The following is a 23,819-nucleotide window of genomic DNA, read 5'->3' as shown; positions in this document are numbered from 1 at the left end:
AAATCACAAAATTTGGAATATCTATGCAAATACTACATCTACAGGGTTAAAATTTTAGGGGTTGATGTGCTGACAGAACTACACATTGAGATAGTGGCTATGACGTCACTATAGCAACGTATTCGTTACTAGACCTCTACCTTCCCAAAATGACAAATGCCTTATTTATTGCTCCACAGTCAAACAGAATTTCTTACACTTGTGCTGTGTAATGTCCATATTCGTTCACACCCACTGAATAAACATCAAGAGTAAATAGTGCAAAGGTGTGTAAAGTTTGGCAGAGGCCGTGTTTATTGAAGTGTGACAGAGGTCGCGTGTATATTTGGCAGAGGCCGTGTTTATTCAAGTGTGACAGAGGTCGAACTGTAATTTACAAGCCTAGCGTGTGCTTGTTGTGAAGTTTTGTGTTGAATTTGCTACGCTCACTTGGAATAAATAACCTTGTTGTTGTTCCGACAACCCTGCGTTCTGTTTAGACTACGAACTATTCGCCAATCACAAAACGAACTCGTAACATTGGGGGCCTGTCGCTGGAGAGTGGAATTCAAGGAACTGTTTGTTGTCTACCGATAACCAGGAAAGGATCGCAACTCGGAAGGAAGTAACTGTGCCGTGGAAACAAGTGGTAGCAAGTGAAAGAGCTTTGGAATTTTAACGCTGTGAAATGGAGAAACTTATGCAACTTGGTAAGGAGTTTGGGCTGGAAGGTGAAAAGTTACTTGAATTTGTGCGTGAACAACAGAAGTTGGAAGAAGAGAAAGAAGAAAAACAAAGGCAGTTAGTAAAGGAGCAGCAGCTTGAGGAAGAAGAGAGGGAAGAGAGACGCAGACGCCAGGATGAAGAAAGAGAAGCGAGACGTCAGGAAAGAGAAATTAGGAAATTACAGCATGAAGCTGACCTCAGGAGACAGAAGGAAATTGCTGAGGCCGCCAAGAGAGAACATGAGTTAGAACTTGCTAGGTTAGCAGCAACGAATGGTGATGGTCGTACCGCAGAGAGAGATGATAGAGCTAAAGCGCCGAAACTTCCAGCGTTCGTGGATGGTAAAGATGATTTGGACGCATATTTGCAGAGGTTCGAGAGATTTGCAGATACAGCCAAGTGGCATAGAACTGGATGGGCATCAAAGCTCAGTGCTCTGTTGTCTGGACGGGCACTCGAAGTGTACTCCCGCTTATCTGAAGAAGCAGCTAGAGATTACGGTAAAGTCAAGATTGCGCTGATGAAAAGGTATGATCTCACAGAAGACGGCTATCGTCGTAAATTCAGAGCGTCTAAGCCGGAAGTTGACGAAAGTCCGGACCAGTTTATCGTGCGACTGGACAGGTACCTGTTACGGTGGCTAGAGCTTTCAGATACTGAGCGAACCTTTGACGGTCTAAAGGACTTGATAGTGAAAGAACAGTTTATTGACTCCTGCCCTAAGGATTTGGCCATTCACCTACGAGAAAGGGCACCTGAAACCCTAGCACAGATTGCGAAGATCGCTGACCAGTACCTGGAGGCCCATGGTAAGCATTTGTTTAGCCCAGTGAGCAGAAAGCCGGTATTACCGCCTGAGAGGGAGGAAGCCAAGAACACAGAGTCTAATTCAACAGCCCTCCAGTGCTTTAGGTGTAACGCCCGTGGTCATAGAGCCGCCAACTGCCCAACCATAGGAAAAAGGTGTTTTCTGTGTGGTAAGCAAGGACACGAAGCTAGAAACTGTCGATCAGGTGGACGGAGGTCAGGAGGACAAAGTAAGGATGGTAACCCTGTGCAACGTGGTCAAGTGAGCGCCAGTTGCCTAGTTCAGCAGACTGAGAGTAAACCCACAGCGGAAGAAGTTAAGTCCTGTATTAAAGATGAGAAGCTACTGTTAGCCTGTGGTAAGAAGATTCCATTATTGAGTAGCGCCTGTGTTGAACCTTTGTCTGGAGTGAGAAGTAAAATGCCTGTAGTGAAAGGTAGAGTTGGGGAGAAGTCTGTTGACGTCCTGAGAGACACTGGCTGTAGCGGAATAGTAGTAAAGAAGGATCTTGTGTCTGAGGATCAGTTCACTGGCGACTTTAATGTTATGCTGCTCATCGACAACACGGCAAGGAAAGTGCCCATTGCAAAGATTGACGTTGATACACCTTATCTCAAGGGCCAAGTGGAAGCGCAGTGTCTTCCTGATGCTGTTTATGACTTAATTGTTGGTAATGTACCAGGCGCGAGAGCTGCTGATGACCCAGATCCAAGCTGGCAAGATCATGTGCAAGAGGCGTGTGCTGTAACCACGAGAGGTCAAGCAAAGAAGGCCGGAGAACGTATTCCATTGAAGGTACCGAGTACTAAAGAAAGTCCTGTAGTTGATAGAGAAAAGCTCAAACAAATGCAAAATGATGACGAGAGCTTACAGAAATATTGGGAGCGAAATGATGTAGTTGTGAGAGGCCAGGCTGAGATTTCATTTGAAGTGAAAGGTGGAGTTTTGTACCGCGTCTACAAACACCCTTACGTGAATAATGGTAAACCCCTGAAGCAAGTTATGGTTCCTGTGCAGCTGAGAAGTCGGATAATGGAACTAGCTCACGGATCGCTCATGGGAGGTCACATGGGAATAAAGAAGACGGCTGATAAGATTCAAAGCGCATTCTATTGGCCAGGTATTCAAGGGGACGTGACTCGTTACTGCAAGTCATAAGATGTATGTCAGAAGACGGTTAACAAGGGTTCTGTACCGAAGGTTCCCCTGGAGAAGATGCCATTAATTGACAAGCCGTTCAAGAGAGTAGCAATCGATCTGGTTGGGCCTATTGGCCCCCCGAGTGAAGACGGTCATAGATACATATTGACGTTGGTCGACTTTGCAACCCGTTATCCTGAAGCTGTCCCGCTCAAAAACATTGATACGGAGACTGTGGCGGAAGCGTTGGTGGATATCTTTAGTCGTTTAGGAGTGCCTGAAGAGATCTTGAGTGACCTCGGCACGCAATTTGTATCTGAGTGTATGGAGGAAGTGACACGGTTGTTGAGCATTAAACAGCTCACTACGACTCCTTATCACCCTATGTGTAATGGCCTGACGGAGAAGTTTAATGGAACCATGAAGAGTATGTTAAAGAGATTGTGCAGCGAGCAGCCAAGACAGTGGAATCGTTATGTCAACGCTTTATTGTTTGCATATCGTGAAGTCCCTCAGGAGTCTACTGGTTTTTCGCCGTTTGAGTTGCTGTATGGAAGAGCTGTCAGAGGGCCGATGTTTATTCTTAAAGAGCTCTGGACGAAAGAGTTGGAGGAACCTGAAGTAAAGAACAGCTACCAGTATGTGTTTGAGCTACGTGAGAAGCTGGAAGATACTCTCAAGCTTGCGCATACTGAACTTCAGAAAGCCCAGCACAAAGGCAAGCATTACTACGATCGTAAGGCTAAAGCCAGAAGGTTTGCACAAGGAGATAAAGTATTAATACTGCTACCGACCGACCATAACAAGCTTCTAATGCAGTGGAAAGGTCCATTTGAGGTTAGTGCAGTAGTGGGTCTCAACGATTATAAAGTGTGTGTCAAAGGAAAGGAGAGAGTTTACCATGCCAACCTACTAAAGAAGTATTTTGAACGAGAGGATTCTGTACCCGTTGGAGCAGTGGCTGTCGAAGTGAACGCTGACACTAGTAAGAGCGGCCATCCTAAAAATGAAGCAGAAGAAGTTGATCCTGTGGATGGTGTTGATTTTTTAGAAATTGGTGGATATGTTGCTAAAGAGTCAATCAAAGATGTGGCTACTGGAGACAACCTTACTGATGAGCAAAGAGCAGAGTTCAAAGACCTTGCAAGTCAGTTTCAAAGCTTGTTTACAGAAGCTCCAGGTACTACAAGTTTGGCTCAACATCATATAAAACTTACATCCGATCAACCAGTCAGATCAAGACCTTACCCAGTACCGTATAGCCTGAGAGAATCGCTGAAGAAGGATATTACAGACATGATGAAGATGGGAGTTATAAGAGAGTCAAGTTCACCATATGCCTCACCTGTCGTGGTTGTTAAGAAAAAAGACAACACAAATAGGATATGCGTGGACTACCGGAAGTTGAACAAATTAACTGTGTTTGACCCTGAACCTATGCCGACTGCCGAGCATTTGTTCCAGAAGTTGAATGGTGACAAGTATTTCACAAGAATTGATTTGAGTAAGGGCTACTGGCAAATTTCTATACCTGAGGAAGACATACCAAAGACTGCTTTTGTGACGCCTGACGGATCATACGAATTCCTGAAGATGCCGTTTGGTATGATCAACTCCGCAGCGACCTTAAAGAGAGCCATGAAGAAGCTATTGCATGGAATGGATAACGTAGAGTTTTACTGGGATGATATTTTGGTTCACACCCGTACGTGGGAAGAACACATCAAGATACTACAAGAGTTGTTTACACGATTATTAGCAGCCGGAATGACCATAAGACCGACTAAATGTCTTTTTGGAGTTAACGCTGTTGACTTTCTCGGTCATCGTTTGGAGGGAGGTTTAATTGGTCTTCATCAAGACAACGTGGCAAAGATTAGAGATGCTCCAAGACCTACTACAAAGAAGCAGATAAGATCGTTCATGGGTTTAGCCGGATATTATCGAGATTTTATTCCCAACTTCGCAGCCTTAGCTGCCCCGCTGACAGACCTCACGTGCAAAGGTCAACCGAACAAAGTCGAATGGGGCGAGGCACAAGAGAAAGCCTATCAGAGTATTAAGGCCCTGCTCACAAAAGAACCAATCCTGCGGCTGCCAGATCCAGAGAAAACCTACTTTCTGTGGACTGATGCCTCCGACAGTGGTATTGGTGCTGTACTAATGCAGGAACATGATGGCAAGCTGTTCCCCGTTTGCTACGGTAGCAAGAAATTATCAAGTGCGGAGCGTAATTACTCAACCATTGAGAAAGAGTGTTTAGCCATTGTGTGGGGATTCAAAAGGTTTCACCTGTATTTATACGAAGTTCCCTTAGTACTACAAACTGATCACGAACCACTGAAGTATATCAACAGTGCGAAGTTCGCTAATGGACGGCTCATGCGTTGGGCTATGTTTCTTCAGAGCTACAACTTTAGAGTTGAGGCTATCAAGGGATCCGAGAATGTAGGAGCAGATTATCTGAGAAGAGTAGAGGAATAACTTTAGAGACATAGGACTACCTCCTCTCTTTGCACTATTTAATTAATTTTTCGTCTTTAGTAGAAATTTAAGAAATTTCTTCTCAAGAGGGGGTTATGTTACGAAAAATTGTTGCGTGACTGTATGCTAATTTAGTCTAGAATATTCTTGCATATTTAATTAGTTTTGCATCATAGTGACTAAGCAGTTTCTGAAGCCGTTTACGTGTGATCCCGTAAATAGATTTATATTGTAATGTTACTTTATTTAGTTGCGCCGGAAAGTTCTAGAATCTTACGCTCATTAGTATATAAGCAAATCGGTTTAGCTTTTAGAGAGGTTGTTGTTTATGAGAAGAGAGTACGTGTTTATCGTAGTGTGACAAAGGTCACGTGTAAAGTTTGGCAGAGGCCGTGTTTATTGAAGTGTGACAGAGGTCGCGTGTATATTTGGCAGAGGCCGTGTTTATTCAAGTGTGACAGAGGTCGAACTGTAATTTACAAGCCTAGCGTGTGCTTGTTGTGAAGTTTTGTGTTGAATTTGCTACGCTCACTTGGAATAAATAACCTTGTTGTTGTTCCGACAACCCTGCGTTCTGTTTAGACTACAAACTATTCGCCACTCACAAAACGAACTCGTAACACAATTCAACGACAGTGCTGTGAGGGAACTTATCGAGAGAAAGCTGAAAGATAATTTTGCCAACACACTGCAATATCTCGATAGTAAAAGAGACAGATGTGTTCGAGGCTATAGTTGCTAAAATCTCAAGTGTGAAAAGCATGGTATCCATCAAAGGAGCAAAATTCAAAGGCAGTGTTAGCAAACATCGGGCAACTTTAAATTCGAACTTAAAACAATTTGAGCAACTTAAATTCGAGTCACAAACTGTATGGAATGACATGACTCAACAAAACTCTTAACTTAAACGACAGGTAAAGAAACTTAAGCAAGACACAATCAAAACAATTGCCGAGGGAAGAGGGAGAAAGCTGAAATGTGATTAATTTCCCGAATTGGCTTGATATATTGTTCGGTGAAGGAGACAGGACACTACGAGGAGGAGGAGGCTTACAAGCTGATCCAAGACTGACGGATGCAAGACTTTTTAAATCAGCAGACAAGGCTATGGTTACGCGTGATGTAAAGGAAATGCTATACACTGTCATACCCGAATTCAATATCTCCACTTCATGTTTGTATACGTACACCAAAAACTATCGGAAGGGAACGCTGCAATCAAAGTGACACCATCATGGAAGGGAAGTAAATGCCAATGTTTCCTTGCACAAAGCTCCCAACACTTCTGAACATGTACATCCTATTAACTCTCACTGGACCACATCTTATGTGAACTATCTTGTGGATTTAGCATCTGAACATTCAAATGGATTCTTCCTGGACTCGAAAGATGCAAAATGCGTAGTTTGTGGGGATATCGCACCAAATCTGAAACCCGGGAGAACTTGGAAAAACTTCGAAACTCCAGATCATAGTTTTGATCAGTCAAGAGTAAATGCAGTGACACCCATGACACATCTTTTTATGGACATAAAGACGGATCCCCAACTAGACGACGCAACCCTTCTTCCCAGCACAGAACAGAAGCTCATCAATCTGTCCTTTACAGAACCAGAAACTGTTTTTCGCCTGTTTAATGAATTGTTTCTTTTAATGTGTTAAAAAAATGGTTTCAACAGGAGTGGATCCAGTTCCAAAAGATTAGAGGATGAAGAGAAAATAATTCAGATGGCACTGCTAAAAAATGATATAATTTCTGTGCAAAGGTGGGAAGTAAGTCTCACTACGATGGAAAAAAAACTTAAAAGAGGCTAAGGAGGAGATTTGTCAATAGAAGGGAAAATACCTGAACCTTTAAAATGAAAAATATCTGTACAATGAAATGTTTGCAGAAGTCACAAACAGATATGTAACTGAGCAGAAAAAAGTTGAAGAAATGGGAAAAGAAAATGAACAGTTGATTGAATACATCAAGCACCTTCAAAACGAGTCCCAGTGAAAACCTCCCCGAGGAGTTTGAATCCCTCTCTTGAAAACCCGCCAATCTCAAAACAGAAAATTAAAACAACTACAAACCAGAGCCAAAAAGGCACTGTATTTTGTTCAGCTATTTGCCTCAGAGCAACCATGTTTAAAACTAAAGGATCCAGGAAGTATCAACACTTTTACTGTGGATTTCAACAGCAATAATTCCAGTATATGAAAAGCTTAACAATGAAGACAAGTGGTGATGAGTTCGTCCATGAACTGTCCATGACTGTTGATGACTTTCGACTTAAATATCCAGCAATGTAGAGCAGAATTGAACAGGAGGTGGACATTTCTATAACACCAGGACAGGCCTACTCCTTCAAATCATTACTCAAAGAAAAAATTGAAGACATGATAGGTACCTCATCACACTACAATAAATAAGCTACCCTGGAAATACTCAAAGTAGATCTATATGAACATGTCATTTCAATTTCACCCTGGGCAGTAGAGGTTCTGTCACCGAATCACCCAACCTCTGACAGCAGTCAGGGGTGACTGGACAAAATGTGGCATACAGTGTAAATATAATGGCAGACTACAATATTATTACAAAATAAAACTGAAACAGATAAGGATTAAACAGAAAACTCTGACACCCGGGGTAGCTCACTTCCACTATGAATAGCATCATCATCATCATTTGGTCCTTTTTCCTTTAAGGGAAATGGGGCCTTGTGTTCTTTCTCTCCAAGTGTCACGGTTTCTGGCACAGTTACTTGCTTCCGTCCATCCATTGAACCTAAGTTCTCCTCTTTCCTTCTCAACTATTCTTCTCCATGTCTCTCTGGGTCTACCTCTCCTACGTTTTCCTTCTGGTGTCCAGGTTAGAGCTATTCTTGGGTTCTCATTTGCCTTCATCCTTAGTATATGCCCGATCATTTTCCAGCGTCTTCGCTTTATCTGATGGGAGATCTCCTCCATATTCGTCTTTGATCTTATCTCTTCATTGGATACTTTCATGGGCCAGTAAATTTTCAGAATGCGTCGTATGCTCTTGTGGAGGAAGACATTAAGCTTGTTCTCGTCGCTTTTGATTATTCGCCAAGTTTCGCAACCATAGAGTAGGACAGCCAATACATTGGATCTAAAAATCTTCAACTTGGTGTTAATGCTGAGTTGGCTGTTCCTCCAGATGTTCCTTAAGTTGCAGAAGGCTGCTTGAGCTTTCCCTAGCCTGGCGCTTATATCTTCACCTGCAGCACCAGTTGATGTTACTGTGGCACCAAGATAAACAAACTTCTCAACCTCTTCGATGCCACTTCCTTCCAGATGGATCTTTAATCCAGGATTGACATTCCATTTCATTACCAGTTTTTCCCAGGTTAATCTTCAGCCCAGTCTTCTTCCCGTTTGAGTTAAGATTTTCTAGCTTCGTTTGCATGTCCACTATCCTGCTTGCAACAAGAGCCACATCATCAGCAAAGTCTAAATCCTCTAACTTGCCCGTGAATTGCCATCTTATTCCAGTTTGCCCTCCTTCAAGAGTCCTTCTCATGACCCAATCAATCACAAGAAGACAGAGAAAACCAGACATGCAACAGCCCTGTTGCACCCCTGTCCTTACATCAAACCAGTCGTAACTTCCAGAACCATCTACAACAGCACATTTGCTCTGTTCATACATTGCCTTTACCATCGTGATCAATTTTGATGGAATACCGTACTCTCCCATTATTCCCCATAGAATACCTCTGTCAATGCTATCAAAAGCTTTCTCAAAATCCACAAAGCAAACATACAAGTTGGCATTCCATTCAATTACTTGTTCAATGATGTTTCTCAGAATGAATATCTGTTTGACTGTCCCCCTTCCTCTCCTAAACCCTGCCTGTTCTTGTCTAAGTCTGGTGTCAACAGTGTCCCCAATTCTTGTGATAATCACTTTGCCTAATATTTTTGCGGCCACAGGTAGCAGTGTTATTCCTCTCCAGTTTCCACATTCCATGAGATTTCCTTTCTTGGGGAGGCGAATGATCAGCCCACATCTCCAGTCATTAGGTACTCTTTCACTTTCCCAGATCTTCAAAAGCAATTCGTACAACACAGCTACTGTAGTTTCAATATCTGCCTTCATCAGTTCTGTTGTCACGCCACATCAGTTCTGTTGTCACGCCATCAACACCACCAGCCTTTCCATTCTTCAGTTGTTGTATAGCTGTCCTGATTTCTGCATGTGTAGCGGGACCCGTTTCAATTTTGAGTGTTTCATAAGCTTCACTCTCCACTTCTGATCGCGTGGGGGGAGGTCTATTCAGAACCTCAGCAAAATGCTCCTTCCACCTTTTCTTTACCTCTTCCTCTTTTGTTAGTAGAATGCCTTCTTTACTCCTTATGGAGTCTGTTCTTCTATTTGGTTTGTTGCAAAGCTGTCTTGTAGCATCAAACACCGCCTTCATATTGCCCGTTTTGGCTGCTTTCTCTGGGTCACTAGCAATCTGGTCAATCCAATTTCTCCTATCTCTCCTTAGTTGCTTTTTTACTTCTTTGTCTTTAGCTTGGAATTCCTCTCTGTATGTTGCTTTTAGTCTCTCTGACCTGGTTGAATTCACTTTAGCTTTACAAGATCTTCTTTCGTCAATTTTCTTCCAACTTGCAGCGCTTATCCAGGGCTTACTCTGTTTTTTCCTGTATCCTAGAACCTCCTCAGCTGTTTTCTTATAACTTTCCTTTATATTAGTCCATCGAGTCTCTATGTCTTGCTCATTGCCTTCTGCGCTTTCATCAGCTAAACAGCTAAATCTGTTCCTCCACTTAATTTGAAACTGCTGCCTTACTTCCGGTATTATCAGTTTGGCTATGTCATATCTCCTGGAATTGCTTGTATTTCTAACTATCCCACGCAAACGAAGTCGTACAGTTGTGATAACTACGTTGTGATCACTTCCACAGTCTGCGCCTCTATAAGATCTCGTATCCCTCACTGATCTCTTGAATTTGCCGGTCACTGCCACATGATCAATTTGATTTCTAGCCCTCCCATTAGGAGCAGTCCAAGTGTATTTGTGGATGTTCTTGTGTGGGAACATTGTTGACACAATAGCTAAGTTGTTAGCTGCGCAAAAGGAGACAAAACGAACACCATTTTCTGACCGCTCATCTCCAAACCCATGCCGTCCCACCACACCATTTTCCCCTTCCTGCTTAGCCCCAATCTTAGCGTTCCAGTCGCCCATCATCATAATCATGTCATGCCTCGGAATCTCGTCAGTAACCCTCTGTAACATATCATAAAAGCTATCCTTTGTCTGTTCATCCGCCTCATTCGTTGGTGCATATACTTGAACCACTGTCGTTTTAATGAATCTTGATGTGAATCGTGCAGTCATAATTCTATCACTAACTGGCATCCAGCTCTCTAAGCAACCAGCCGTTTGTTTGGTCATCACAAGTGCAATGCCACTTTGGTGTATGTTATCATCTCTTCCCGAGTACAGAATAGTTTTGCTGGTCCGTGTCTTGAGCCGTCCAGAGCCAGACCATCAGCATTCGCTAATGCCCAGGATATCCAGGTTGTACCTTTGCATCTCCCTAACTACTTGGGCTGTTTTTCCCACGCTGTACATTGTCCTAACATTCCAATTTCCTATGCGGAGCATCTTTTTGGGGTTAGCAAATGACTTGATCAGAGTACAGGCTTCCTTTCGGATTGGGCGTGTACCCGTCATACCACCATCGCCCCATTTGATGTATTCATCTTCTGGAGTTTGGCAAGTTGTTGTACTACTCCCGAGATAACACTCATTGATTCGAGAATTTAAGGTTTCCGTAATCTGTTACTTTTTACAAGAAGGGGTGATTGGCCCCAAGCTCAACCCACTACCGGTAGGAACGGTGGGTTATTCTCTGTCTGGGCTCTACCTCTTGACCAATCCGGCAAGGTTGAACCTGCCAGGGACCAAGGTCCCAGCCGGCATAGCTCTAAAGGTCACTGAGCCTCACAAGCTTCACCACCACGTCAAGGTGATAACCCACGGTGAATACTGATGCAAAACTAAGTAAACCGTTAACAGACTCGAAATAATTTTGAATTGAAGGGGCGCTTGGAAAATAGCCTTAAGTGACTTCTGATAAACTGCTAGATTCTCTTCCCAAATTACCTTGTGTTTCCTGGTAAAAAGGGGGAGAATTTAATGCATGATCAAGAGTCACTTGGGGCCATTTTCCACTCACCAGTTCAATTATTTGTTAAACAAAAAGTTCACCATACCAACAATGGCCCAGTGCTAAACATTAGTCAGAAATTTTATATACTACAGTAATAAATTTCTTACAGGTATGTTTCAGGACATAGGCCTTTGCTTATGACATTTTCTTTTCAAAGAGCGTGCTTAAAAATAAAAACCACAGAAATAAATAAAAAAATATGAAGTAAAAAAAAGTCAATCATGGCTTATGCCCTTGAGATAACGTACTTTCCGGTTTATAAGTCGACCTTTGTTTGTTGAGAATGCTCATTCTGTTGCCATGATCTTGCATGCAATGAATGTTATAAAGTCCAAGGTCCAATATGTCAACCCTAGAAAGAAACCTGTACTCACACTTGATCAGCCATTATTTGCTATCCCCAAGCAAATTCAATGGAATTGCCCATCAACACATGGAGAGGATAAGTTCGTAGTCATGCTAGGTGGCCTACATATTGAAATGGTGGCACACAAAGTGCTGGCAAACTGGCTTCATGGACGTGGCTGGACAACAGTAATTGGCGTTGCTGGGTCTCCCTCTACACGTGTTGCAGACTCCTTCATTAAAGCCTCCCATCTCACAAGAAAAAGACGCGCCCACAAGATCACTGCAACCAGTCTGTACATTCTGCTGCAAAAGGCTTATCTAAAATACCAAGAAGCTCTTGAAGATACCGAAGAAGCATGGAAAGATAAGACGTCTGCAGAGCACCCGCAATTTCTATACTGGTGTAGAGTCTTGGATCTGGAACTCTGCGTGTTGCAGCTTGTTTGATCACTAAGGGAACCCAATTTTCACCTTTACGTTGAGTAGTCAGCGGTCAGAGAAAAAGATGGCAGTGATTTTTGAGCTTCGTTAAATTTAAAGTGAATTTAGCTTATCAAGGCTGCATCTTCTTTTTTTCGTGTTACATGTCTTAATTCATCTATGTACCATTACTGGAGGTCTAACGACAGAAGAATTCTAGAATTTGTTGGAGAAGGCTTTAGAGCCTTTACGCATGAAGAAGTCTATCGCCACTGCGAACTTTAATTATGAGCAGATACTAACAAAAATGTCAACCTACGAAAAAGGAATGACAGATCTGGTCAATGAGAACAAGAGTCTAAAAGCTGAGCTCTTGGATACTACAAACCAGTTAAAAGCTTTGAAGGAATCATTTAACGAACTTGAACAATACTCGAGGCAAGACTGCTTCGAAATTCAGTATCCCAAGGAGTCGCAGTGACGCGGGAAGATATGAACGAAATTGTTGTTAAGCTGGGTGGAAAGATTGGAGTTGATCTAAAAAAAGAGGATGTATCAACAAGCCATCATCTTCCGAGTAAAGTGAAGGCAAAGGGAGAAAGAGCTTTATTCCAACCTGCCATTATTGTGAAGTTTATGAGCTGGCATGTTTGTGAGAAACTTTATCAAGAAGGTCCTCAAGGACATAACATTGCAAGGCTTTGGCTTTTCTGAGGAGAATAGAATCATTTTTAATGAAAGTCTTCCTCAAAGCAACAAGGAACTCTGTAAGGATTGTCTTAAAGTCAAGAACGACAAAGGATTCAAATTCTTGTGGACCGATGGGGGTAAGATCTTCATGAGGAAGGATCAACATGAAGCTAGCAAGGTAATCCAGATCACCAATGCTAAAGCCTTACGCAAATAAGGCGAAGAAATGTCCTACGCTCAAGGAATGTTTCCACCTTAGTCATGAATTGCCTTAGGTATAGAATCAAGAATGTTATTAACATTAAACAGGACATTGACTTTGCCTCTTTGCCATTACTTGAGATTACCTTTCTCCCAACTAGTATAGACCATCTTGCTAGCTCTGATGTTGATCTCCACTTACCCTATGATATGAGTTTTCAGTACTATAGTTGTCATGAATTTCACGATAATCATTATACAAATGAATATTTTTCTGACAAATGCTTTTCTGCTTTGCACTGCAACATTACATTTAGGAGCTTGCCAGCCAACTTTGATAATTTACAACATGTGTTGTCTGAATTATATTTTCCCTTCTCAATGGTGGGTCTCACTGAGATTGATCAAAGTTTTTTTACCCAATATTGAAATGCCAGGTTATTCATTTACTTACAAATGCTGGTTTTTATATAAAGGAGGATCATTTATTTACAACCCGAGCTGATCTTACATCATCAACAAATGACTTTGAGGCACTATGGGTAGAAATGCAAAATGATCTCAAGCAACCAACAAGAATGACTCTTCGTCTGTTGGGGGAACTAGAGGTCGGATGCAATCGGTGCAAAAACAAATGCTACTACGAAGGAAGTGGGAGACACACCTGTCCCGATCCCATAACTGGAAACGCAGCACAAAGGGTACAACCCATACACCTGGCACCCCAACCTGCACCAGCCCCTCCTTTGAATCCTTGGCAATGTACCAATGGCAAATAGAGCCCACAATTCATTCCAAAGTGGTAGATATTCTAGAACACCATAGTGAACAAGCGCGATCTAATTACTCAAGTAAGAGTCTTAATGGACACTATAAGGCATTTTTGACAAATCTTGTCCAGAATGCAAAGACCAGAGGGTAAAAAGAAATGCTTGGCTGTGGCAACAAAGCTAAACATAGACATGTCCTCAGATATCACACAATATGCACCAACGTTTCCAAGCATATCAAGAATTTAAAGGGGAAGTTGGGCTGTGGATGAGACAAAGTGGAAATCAGACCCAACTACGAGTAACTTCGTTGGCTGATTTCACACATTAAGCACCAGGAGACCTGTACAAACATGAAAAGATCGAAAGATTCTCCTATCTCCACTGGCAGTTCGAGTGAAATGTCCAGCCCAATAAAGAAGTTCGATGATGGAGTAAATGAAGACGATGAATATTCATCATGTGAAAACATTGACCCTCAAAGTGGCTTTCAATAGGAAATGATGGCGACAGTCCGTGACGAAAAAACTCTACCAAACAATGGGGTGTCAACTTGTGATGAAAGACACGCCAGTACAGCAACGGATAGTGATTCTAGTAGTACAAAATTAAACAAGCCTGGTCAGTATCCTACAAGAAAAGGCGGAAAACAACCATGGTCCAAGCAAAGTGGGTCAGATTTTTCTGTTGAGAATAAAGTCGTCAACACAATGAAACAATTTAATTCGGTTTTGCAAGGTGGTGACCAAAAAAGGTTAGTTAATTATGAAGATGGGGATACATTGTTTTGCTTATGCTTGGTCCCAAAATTTAAAAGAATTCCATTGAAGTGTAGATTATCACTACAGCTGAGTGCACTAAAGGCATTTCATGATATGGAACTGGCCATTGACCAGGGTAGTGGAATTCCTCCATATCAGTTTGCACCACTGGTACCACAGGGGCAGTGGTATCAACAGCAGCTGTATCAACGTCAGTATGATTATCAAGACACCTCCCATTGGACAAAAATGATCTGATCACTTTGTCACTTCCTTATACAAATGAATGAAACATTCCTGTGTCTATGGACCAGAGTAAAACCTTCCCTTCACAACAAATTCCAAGAAAACTTGGAATCCTAGGAATTCCTCCTAATTCCTAAAGATGCAAATTACAATAACTTCACAGGCTTGGACTTTTTGGAAATTTCTGGGAATGGTTTACTATGATACTGAGAATTATTGGGAATTCCTAGGAATTGGTAACAGTTCCAAGACATGCAAATTGGAATCAACTCACAAACTTGGAAACTTTCATTATGTCTCGGAATGGCTAAAATACTAATTGGAATTATTGGGAACTCCTAGGAATTTGAGAAAAAAAGTGGAAATGAATGGTCAGGGAACGTCTTATGATCATTGAAGAGTGGGGGAATTGGATTAATTTAAGAATGTTACAAGTTACAAGACTTCAATTAAAAAAATGACGTCTTTAATATTTCACAATCCTTTGATTCTGCACTTAATGTCACGGAGAGATATACTCATAAAGCATGTATGGCACATACATGTAAATCAGTACCAACCACATCATGTCCTATTATGCAATCTTTAAGTTACAAAAGTACATAATTTACAGTATCAGCTAAAATGTACTCCTCTTTCTCTCAAGTGAGGCTCAGGAGTAAAGACACTTGAAGGGAAAGCTCCCATCTCGTGAGAACGTGAAAAAGCTTCTTGATGACATTGAAATCAAAGGCACCACTCATCCTGAGACCTCATCTAGTAGCTCTCATACTTCAAGAATTTATTCTGATGTTCACAAACAAACTGACTACAGGATGAGTTCACAGAAGAGGCTACTAAGAAATCATGCGTGTCTATGTGTCCGCAAGTGGAGATTGACTTTAAACTTGTACTAAAGCTGCAACAACAAGAAATGGAGTCACCGAATGCCTGTGAGTTCTCACCATGCCCTGAACTGATTACCTGGCAAGCTACTAGCGGTACAATAACTAAAGAACCTATTATGAATGTAAACTCAGTCGAGTGTGCCGCTAGTGAACGCTGCATTACAGAACTGTCTCAACACTTAGAATTACAATTTGAAGCGAATGCTGTGGCGGCTCTATTAGAGCTGCAACGCAGAAGTTCAAAGTAACCGGGAAAGTAAAAACTTACTAGTAAGCTTTGGTATAAAATTTTGTAAGTGGAGTCTTGACTTTCTTCTTACTAGTACAGAAAAGCAAACACCGCAAAATGTGGCGTTTGTGTTTTGTGTTGACCACATATCCCAGTTAGGTTTATACAGTTCATTTTTTTCTTCAACATCCATTTTGTACTTGAGTTTATACTAGTAAAGGTTTATAAAGTTAATATTAAAAGATTCGTTGCGTTTGACAATGAGTCTTGTGTGAATTTTTGTCTTGTGTTTTCAGGTGGGTGCTTTCCTGCAGCAATGTTTATCAGTCCGAATTGAGTATCTGATCATCGATCAAGTGTTATTGTTAGAATGTTCGCTCGCATATTTATAGAGTGCACGACTATGCACTGAAATAAACCTGAGCAAGATCCTGTAATAGTGAGAGTTAAAGTTTTGCCGCAAAAGTATCGTTTTTGTAAAAAAGTAAAAAATTATGGTTTTGAATTCTGCAAACCTGGAATTTATTTTTACATGCCGCTCGCCAATTTAGTAGTCTGCAGCTGTCAGGCAGTTGTTACGCAACTAGACAAATGCTTTCAAAACTAAACATTAAAAAACACAATGTAGATGGATCTAGCAAGGAGTATTTGGCAAAACAATAGTAACTATTTATCAAAAGTCCTGTAAGATAATTTTACATGTAGCCGCATACACAATACACGTATTAAACTTGATTACTAGCACAAATATGACAAATATCAAATATGAACGCATGCATTATCGACTCATTATCCCTTACTGTAAAGTTCACAGTATTAATTCTTTTTAGAATCTTTTTACCTCGTTTTCACTGTGGCAGTCTCTTTATAGTATCAAACTTAAACGCCTAAATAACCTGTGATCTTAAAAAATTCGTGCATGTCACCAGGAGTGATGAAGGTTATTGCAGTGTACAAGGATTCCTTCAAGTCAGTGTTAGTTAGTTGTTCCAGCTGATATCTCAGCAAACATTTCAGTTTGCCGAAAACATACTCCGCAGGATTAAAATCTGAGGAATATGCAGGCATGTAAACCAGCTCGATATTGAGATCATCAAGAAAATCTCTTAAAATACGTCCACCTTCGTGGTGATGAGTGGGACAATTATCCATTACTATTGTGTCTCCGACCTCAAGGCAGGGCCTCATAGTTGCAGGATTCAATGATTTACTAGAAATACGTGACTCGCAAAACCTCGCGAAGCTGGGGCTGGGTGGAAAGCCCTCTTTCGTGTTGTAGCATCAAATGAGGAGATTAAAAGGTTTCTGAACATAGCAACTATTTTGATGAGCATGGTCTTTTCGTAGTTCCACGGGCTAGTTTGCGGTTAAAAATCTATTTCTGACGCGATGAAATGCACAACGGGCGTGAAGCGCTGTCGTGTTCGATGAATTTATTTCCCACGGAAAATTATTTTACCGCGGCCACAAAACGTGTAATTTCTTCAATGCAATCTTTCACAAAAAAAGATTTCTGGAAGAAAGGGAAAAGATTCTGGAGAGATAGTTCTGCATCAGTGAATATTGATGAACATTGCAGTTGAAATTTGATCATGCTCGCATATTTTTTCCGATGTATGCAAATTTTTTTCAGACGACACCAGACAGTCTGACGTCATTGCGGACACCTTCAACTAAATATACAAACATACAAATATATAAATATATTTTTTGCTCAAACTCGCGCGGCTTAGCTCCACTCGGGCCGGCTCGGCCCGACAAATTTATTAACCTCGCTTCGCGAGGAATAAGCCTCCTCAAAAAAATGCAGAAAGTCTAAGGTATTTGCTGCTCCCTCAACTGTGTTCATATAATTAACTCCAGTTAGGGAGCACATAAGATTTACGGTAGTGTTGGCGTCCTCAGCGTACCTTGTTACTTCAATAGCTCTTTTTCCAATCGGCGCGTGCCCAAATTTACGAACACTGTTCACGGGAAGTTTCACGCCACATTCATCAAAGTATTTCAGCGTGTAAGGATCCTTGGCATATAAATAATCAACAAACAGTTGGGTATACGCCATATTTACTACCATAAATCTTTCCTGTGCAACGTGTCATTTTTTTGTAGCTAAACTTCTCGCCGTTGTCGAAGTTATTCCATGGGGTAAATCGCCACAGTCATACAAACAGTCCAGCACTTCCGCATAAGATATAGTGGCTTCTGTCTTTTCAGGACTTCAATTAGTTGAAGATCTCCTTCAGATAATCGACTTGGATTTCCTTCTCCGTGTTTTATCGGACTAAGAGTACCAGACTCGCAGTAGTTTTTCCAAATTTTGGCAACTACAGCCGATGAAACTTTTAACTCATTTGCGATATCTACATATCGGCCAGGATATATCATTGTTAGTGGGTCACATCCTTTTTCAATAATTTTATCGATGATTAAATGCTGTAGATTGGAAGATAAAGGTTTTCCTGATATGTAAGAGAGACCATTCGTGTTAACGTTCCACATTTTGCTTCAACGGCAAACGCACCTTTTCCCAGACAGAACGTTGTCATTCCCGCCTAGCAACGTCTGAAATTTTGCCTAGCAACGTGACCAACCAACTGTGACCACGAACATGACAACTGACACCGTTAAACACTCAACTTGAATCCCCAGTATAAGCTGTGAAGTGATTAATACCTTTGTGGTCTCATTCGTAGCACGTGACAACCAGCATTGTCAAAGAAGAATGGTTTATCAAGATCAGGCTCTGTTTTTTTATAGGCAACAAGTGTTTTTCCAGACATCTTGTTCCAAATGAAGAAGTTGATTTCTCCTACTGTCCCATTAGACAGTAACACGACACATGCATTTCTCTTCACCATCCTCGTTAATTACTAAAAAACGCTTGCCCATTCTTGACAATTCTTAAGACTTTGAAGCTGTCAGGACCACACTTGTGTAAAACATCTTCCAGTAAATTTGCAGCTAATCCTGAAAGCTTTTTTGCTCCACCTGCAATCAGGCAGTCTTTAGCCCCTTCAAGATTCTTCAAGCTGTAAAACAAGAGCAACAATATGGTGTCCTATAAACTCAGTAACACAATTACCTACTTTTGATTCTGTGAAATAAAACTTGATTCTTAGAAATAAAACTTGATTCTTTAAAAACACAAACTTGATTCTTTGAAACGCAAACTTGATTCTTTAAAAACACAAACTTGATTCTCCGAAAATGCAAACTTGATTCTTTGAAAAGTGAGTTGTTGGGTTCAGTGTCACGTGGTCTCTGCTTTTGGACGGCTTCAACATGGCGGCGGTTGGAAAGGTTTGTTAGATTTCCGTTTCAAATTTCAGTTTTTGAAGATAAGTAACCAAGTCGTCCATGGTTGCAAAAGATCACGAAGGTTTATGGCGAGGGGGGTGCCGAAATCAAATAGAAAATCGTTTTGGGGGATGCTCCCTGATTACCTAAAAGGAAGAATCGAGTAGGTGCAACTCTTGTGGACGTGTGGCACCATGCCATGTAAGTAACTTAAGCTTATATAAGTTAACTCAACTTCCTTTTTATTTCAGTTTTAATTTTATAATCGGCCTTGAATTTGTCCAGAGTAAACACTTTTGTCCACCTCAAATGTGTTGGTACACAAGGTACATTTCAGGGTTAATCGCATTTGAAGAACGAGGCATAACATAAGACTATTGCTGCACGCAAAAACAGTAATTTGTGGTTTTCAGGGCGGCTGTGTGGGTGATCAGAACTATGGAGAACCATACTTTTGGAATAAAACTCTAGTTTCGTGCAAAGATTTTTTTTTTGGAATAAGACTCTAGTTTTGTGCAAACAATTTCTATCGTTTCTGACCAACATGGCCACCGTGACGTCAATACCATCAATGAACTTTTGTTTGGAAATGTTCATAAGTAACGCTACATGTACTTTGTTTAAAACTAATTCAGATTTCTTGTTTAAAAGACTGCGTCTGATTCGTATAATTAATGATTCGTAATAATGCAGTATATAGTGCCCTTAAGATAGAAGTGTGAAGCAAAATAGGCCGGAAGACCAAACTTTTAGAGAACAGCAAATTCGGCAAATGCCACAAAACCGTAGAAAGTGTGTTAGATCTGTTGACTATTGATCAATACTTTTTCTTCGCTCACGACTGAAATAGATGTTATGCAAGAATTTGTCCAACCACAAAACGCCTAAGAAACTACCAAATCAGAAATGGTTACATATATCCTTGCAAACCTGCTGGATATCAGAACAGGCTTTTGGGAGCTGTTGTGCAGACAGACTATACCAGCGTCATACACTGTCTGTGATGCAGGCTAAATCAGCTTAACATGGCTAAAATTAACTGCCAGGCAAAAGGGACTGATAACTTGACATAGTTTCACGGGGTTTGTTTTTCAAAGTTTTTTATCTGTATTCTCTCACACATTATCTAAAAATATTCCTTCAAACAGGTGAGTGGCCGTCATGCGCTCATGATTGTTTTGTTTTTGAACAAAAGAAATCACCCACATTTTTCCACATACTGCACTCTTATTGATCATATAGAAATTAAGCCATAAAATTTTCAAATACAGTGCAGATACACAACAACTTTTTGGCAGCTTTGTTCAAAGGGGGCAGATGTAAACCTGTGCATCAATGTGGACAAAGATTTTCCAATGTATTATGTTTACTAGCAATTATGAAATGATTATCGATCCATATAGTTCCACCTGGGGAAGTGTGAGAAACATAGTTACTGCCGTGGTTATGACGAGATGGGAACCATCATTATGCGAAGACGATGGAAATGGATCGGACATGTCATGCGACGGGAGCAAGACAACAGCACTCGCACAGCCCTTCACTGGACATCAGAGGGGAGATGCAGGCGATGACAACCCAAGATCACCTGGCGTCGGACTGTGGAAGCAGAACTGAAGACCTTACATCATACCTGGGGAACCATTCAGAGGCTGGCCAGGGACAGACAGGAGTGGCTTAATTTTGTTGCTGCCCTACATGCCAAGCCAGCATATGGGCATGAGTGAACGAGTGAGTGAGTTATGACGAAATAGGGACCTTTGTGGCAGTTGCAGAATGTGCCAACTGTAGCTACTCTCTGCAGGAGCATACTAGGCCCATTTCTCAAGATATGTACCTGTACCAGCAGGTTGTGTGATTTTTTATTTATAGTATACGCAACAAAATTACAATTATAATCTGTGTACTACATCTCACAAGTGCAGCCGGCAAGCAAGCTCTCTTGAAGGAGGGGGGAGGGCTTGCACCCATGTATCAGAATTTTGAATACCACCCCTTAGACCCTTGATATGAGCAAGTTGTCACCAAAATGAAATCAAGTTCAACAGTGCCATACATCAAAGTTACATGCAAGTTCTGCTGTGTAAATTATTGACAGTACGCATCTAATATACATGATACATGATCTGAACAATCTATTTTACTATTTGCATATTTTGTGTTGCAAGTTTGTTTCAAGAAGTTACTTTGTTTCATTCAGATGAGACTGAAGTTCAAAAGAGGGCCAGTGCAAATAAGGTGAAAAGACGACAAAGGTAACATGTATTTTACTGGTATATCTGATTTCAAATTCAGATTCCATTTTACTTCCCATACTCTTCTTTGATTCATTCAAACCTAAAATACCAATAATGAAGGGTTTCTACCCTTTCTCACAGTGCGAAGGCCTATAAGCATACTGATGGATATAAGTAATGAAATTTCTTAATATAACTGAAGAATCGCCCACAAAAAAAAAGAGGAGCAGGCCTTAGAAGAGAGGTCGTAAGGGGGTTTCCCGTGAAACGTGATCAGCTGTTATTATTTGCTGTGACTTGTGATTGTAAAAAGTTAAAAGCTGTGAACTGTGAAGGACATGCCAGTCGTGATATGTGAAACAAAGAAATTATTTTCCGTTTTCCGTGATAACTGACAAGAAAAAGCAATTATTTCTGTGGAAAATTACTCGCCGAAGAACTACAAAGTCTACAAAAGACTTCAAAGCAATGCCAAGTTCTCTGGATGTCCTTATGTGACCAACTCTTAAGGGTCACGAGACTGAGAGGCCCTTGGGGACCTTCAATAACTTGTTGCGTATGATCCATTGTGGTTGTTGCGTTAAGTCTCCCAATGACCTTTGACACCAGTGATTTCTGTTTCGTATTACGGTACTACAATTCAATAAAATGTGTACAGGAGTAATGAGGATGTTCGCATTATGGAATGCATCGTTTACTTTGTGGATCCTAAATATCCTGGATCGGCAGGTTTTCTTGGAGGAAAGGAGAGAATAAGGATATCCATAAAAACGGAACACAACATATTTGACACCTTCAAACTATTCCAACAGCACGTTGACGTTGAAAATGTAATGGAAAACTTTTGAAAGCTATGCCAACCCTCGGGTACAGTTGAAACTGTGTCCAGTCAAACAGTATCATCAGTAAAAATGATTCTGGATGGTTTGAAAGCTGTTAAAGCTGTTACAGAAGTTGAATCCAAGCTCCAAAATTGACCTGCACACTCGCCTCACCATTCAAGTAGTAAATTTACATGCAGTGGGTCACTTTAAGTTTAAGCAACAGTTTCCCACTTTGCTACATTATGCGTGAAATTTGGCAAATACTGTCTATGAGAGTACCAAGAGGGTTGTACAGTGGGCCGCATACTACTTCACACAGGAGAAGTCTTACTATCCCATCGTCCCTCAAGCAACTCCACTCAATGCCCTTCCAAGGATGAGCCACCTTGGTCTGGCCAGAAAATTGAATGAAAGAGAGCGGGAAATCATGTCAGACTGGGCAGCAAACAATGGTAAAGCTGTCAGGCAAAGAGCAGTGCACCAGGAAACCACCAAGTTCAAAGCAGGTACCCGCCCGCTCAACATGTATGCCACCTCATTGAAACCAACGGAGAAGATTACATTTGGCAAAAAAGTTCTGGATTGTCCTGCCAACAATACGGAAAGTCCTTCGGAGATGCATTCTGAAAACAACAATAAGTGGGTTCACATTAGACCACTAAGTCCGACTTAGTAATCTCTTAAGTCGACACGACACAGTTTCTTCTCACGATTAACTGAAGATGCATCGCCGAGAGGACGAAATGTTAGAAGGCAATTACGCTACCGACTTTTCACCTTATGCGACGTAAGTTGCGTGGCTTGATCACTTTTTTATTGGCCTACGTAAGTGTCATTTTCTTTTTTTATGATATTCCTCGCCGATTTCCCAACAAATCTGAGGCACGAATGCCTCATGTTTTTAATGCGGCTTCACCGCCTCAGTTTAGTCGGTCTCCTTCTCCATTTATGCCACCATTTGGAGCTTACTATCCACCCATGATGGCTCCCATACCAGTGCCTCCAGGTCCTTCAGAGCTGAGCAGCGACCCATGTCCGAACTCAGAAGGGTCTAAGCGCACAAGGGCCGACTGGAGCAGAGATGAAACTAGCGTATTGCTGGAGATTTGGGGTGCCCTTTACGATTCCCTGAAATCTGCTTCGACCGCTCCAAAAAAAAGTCTGTGGAGTCAAATTGTACAAAAATTTCGAGACAAGTGCTTCGATCTGGGGGTGTCAACAAACAAAAACCTGGATCAACTCAAGAAAAGAATGAACGTGGAATATGAATACCGCCAGGTGAGAACGAAAATGGCTTCCACTGGAGAAGAGGGCGCTAAGAAGCTCCAAAGTAACTGCGCGTTCTACGAGGAACTAGATGATATTCTAGGGACACGGGACGCTATTAACCCTAATTGCATGACCATAAGTTCTTCAAAGGTCATTCCAAAGAAGAAGTCTCCCTCAGCAGGACCAGTCTCGAAAGAGGGAGAAAACTCATCATCATAAGCGAGCTCTGATTCTCAGCAGCCTTGCACAAGTTCGGCCTCAGATGAATCACCACCGAAGTCGCAGCAAGTCCCACCAAAGACAAA

At 41.4% G+C, this 23,819-nt stretch overlaps 2 protein-coding genes and 1 pseudogene across 2 annotated transcripts; 2 read left to right on the top strand and 1 right to left on the bottom strand.

The window, feature by feature from the left end:
• The first annotated feature begins 540 nt into the window (after nucleotides 1-540).
• On the top strand, nucleotides 541-3,073 carry LOC146480707 (uncharacterized). The gene has a single exon (XM_085109352.1). The coding sequence runs from the start codon at nucleotides 668-670 to the stop codon at nucleotides 2,669-2,671; it is 2,004 nt and encodes a 667-aa protein (XP_084965478.1). The 5' UTR covers nucleotides 541-667; the 3' UTR covers nucleotides 2,672-3,073.
• Nucleotides 3,074-9,228: 6,155 nt separating this feature from the next.
• On the bottom strand, nucleotides 9,229-10,497 carry LOC146480706 (uncharacterized). The gene has a single exon (XM_085109393.1). The coding sequence runs from the start codon at nucleotides 10,495-10,497 to the stop codon at nucleotides 9,229-9,231; it is 1,269 nt and encodes a 422-aa protein (XP_084965519.1).
• Nucleotides 10,498-20,567: 10,070 nt separating this feature from the next.
• Nucleotides 20,568-22,918, top strand: LOC146480705 (uncharacterized; annotated as a pseudogene).
• The last annotated feature ends 901 nt before the right edge of the window (nucleotides 22,919-23,819 follow it).

This window comes from Pavona decussata, unplaced genomic scaffold, assembly GCF_977016875.1.
Source record: "Pavona decussata unplaced genomic scaffold, jaPavDecu1.1 SCAFFOLD_53, whole genome shotgun sequence".
NCBI classification, from domain to species: Eukaryota; Metazoa; Cnidaria; class Anthozoa; order Scleractinia; family Agariciidae; genus Pavona; species Pavona decussata.
This window is presented reverse-complemented; position numbering and strand designations above follow the sequence as displayed.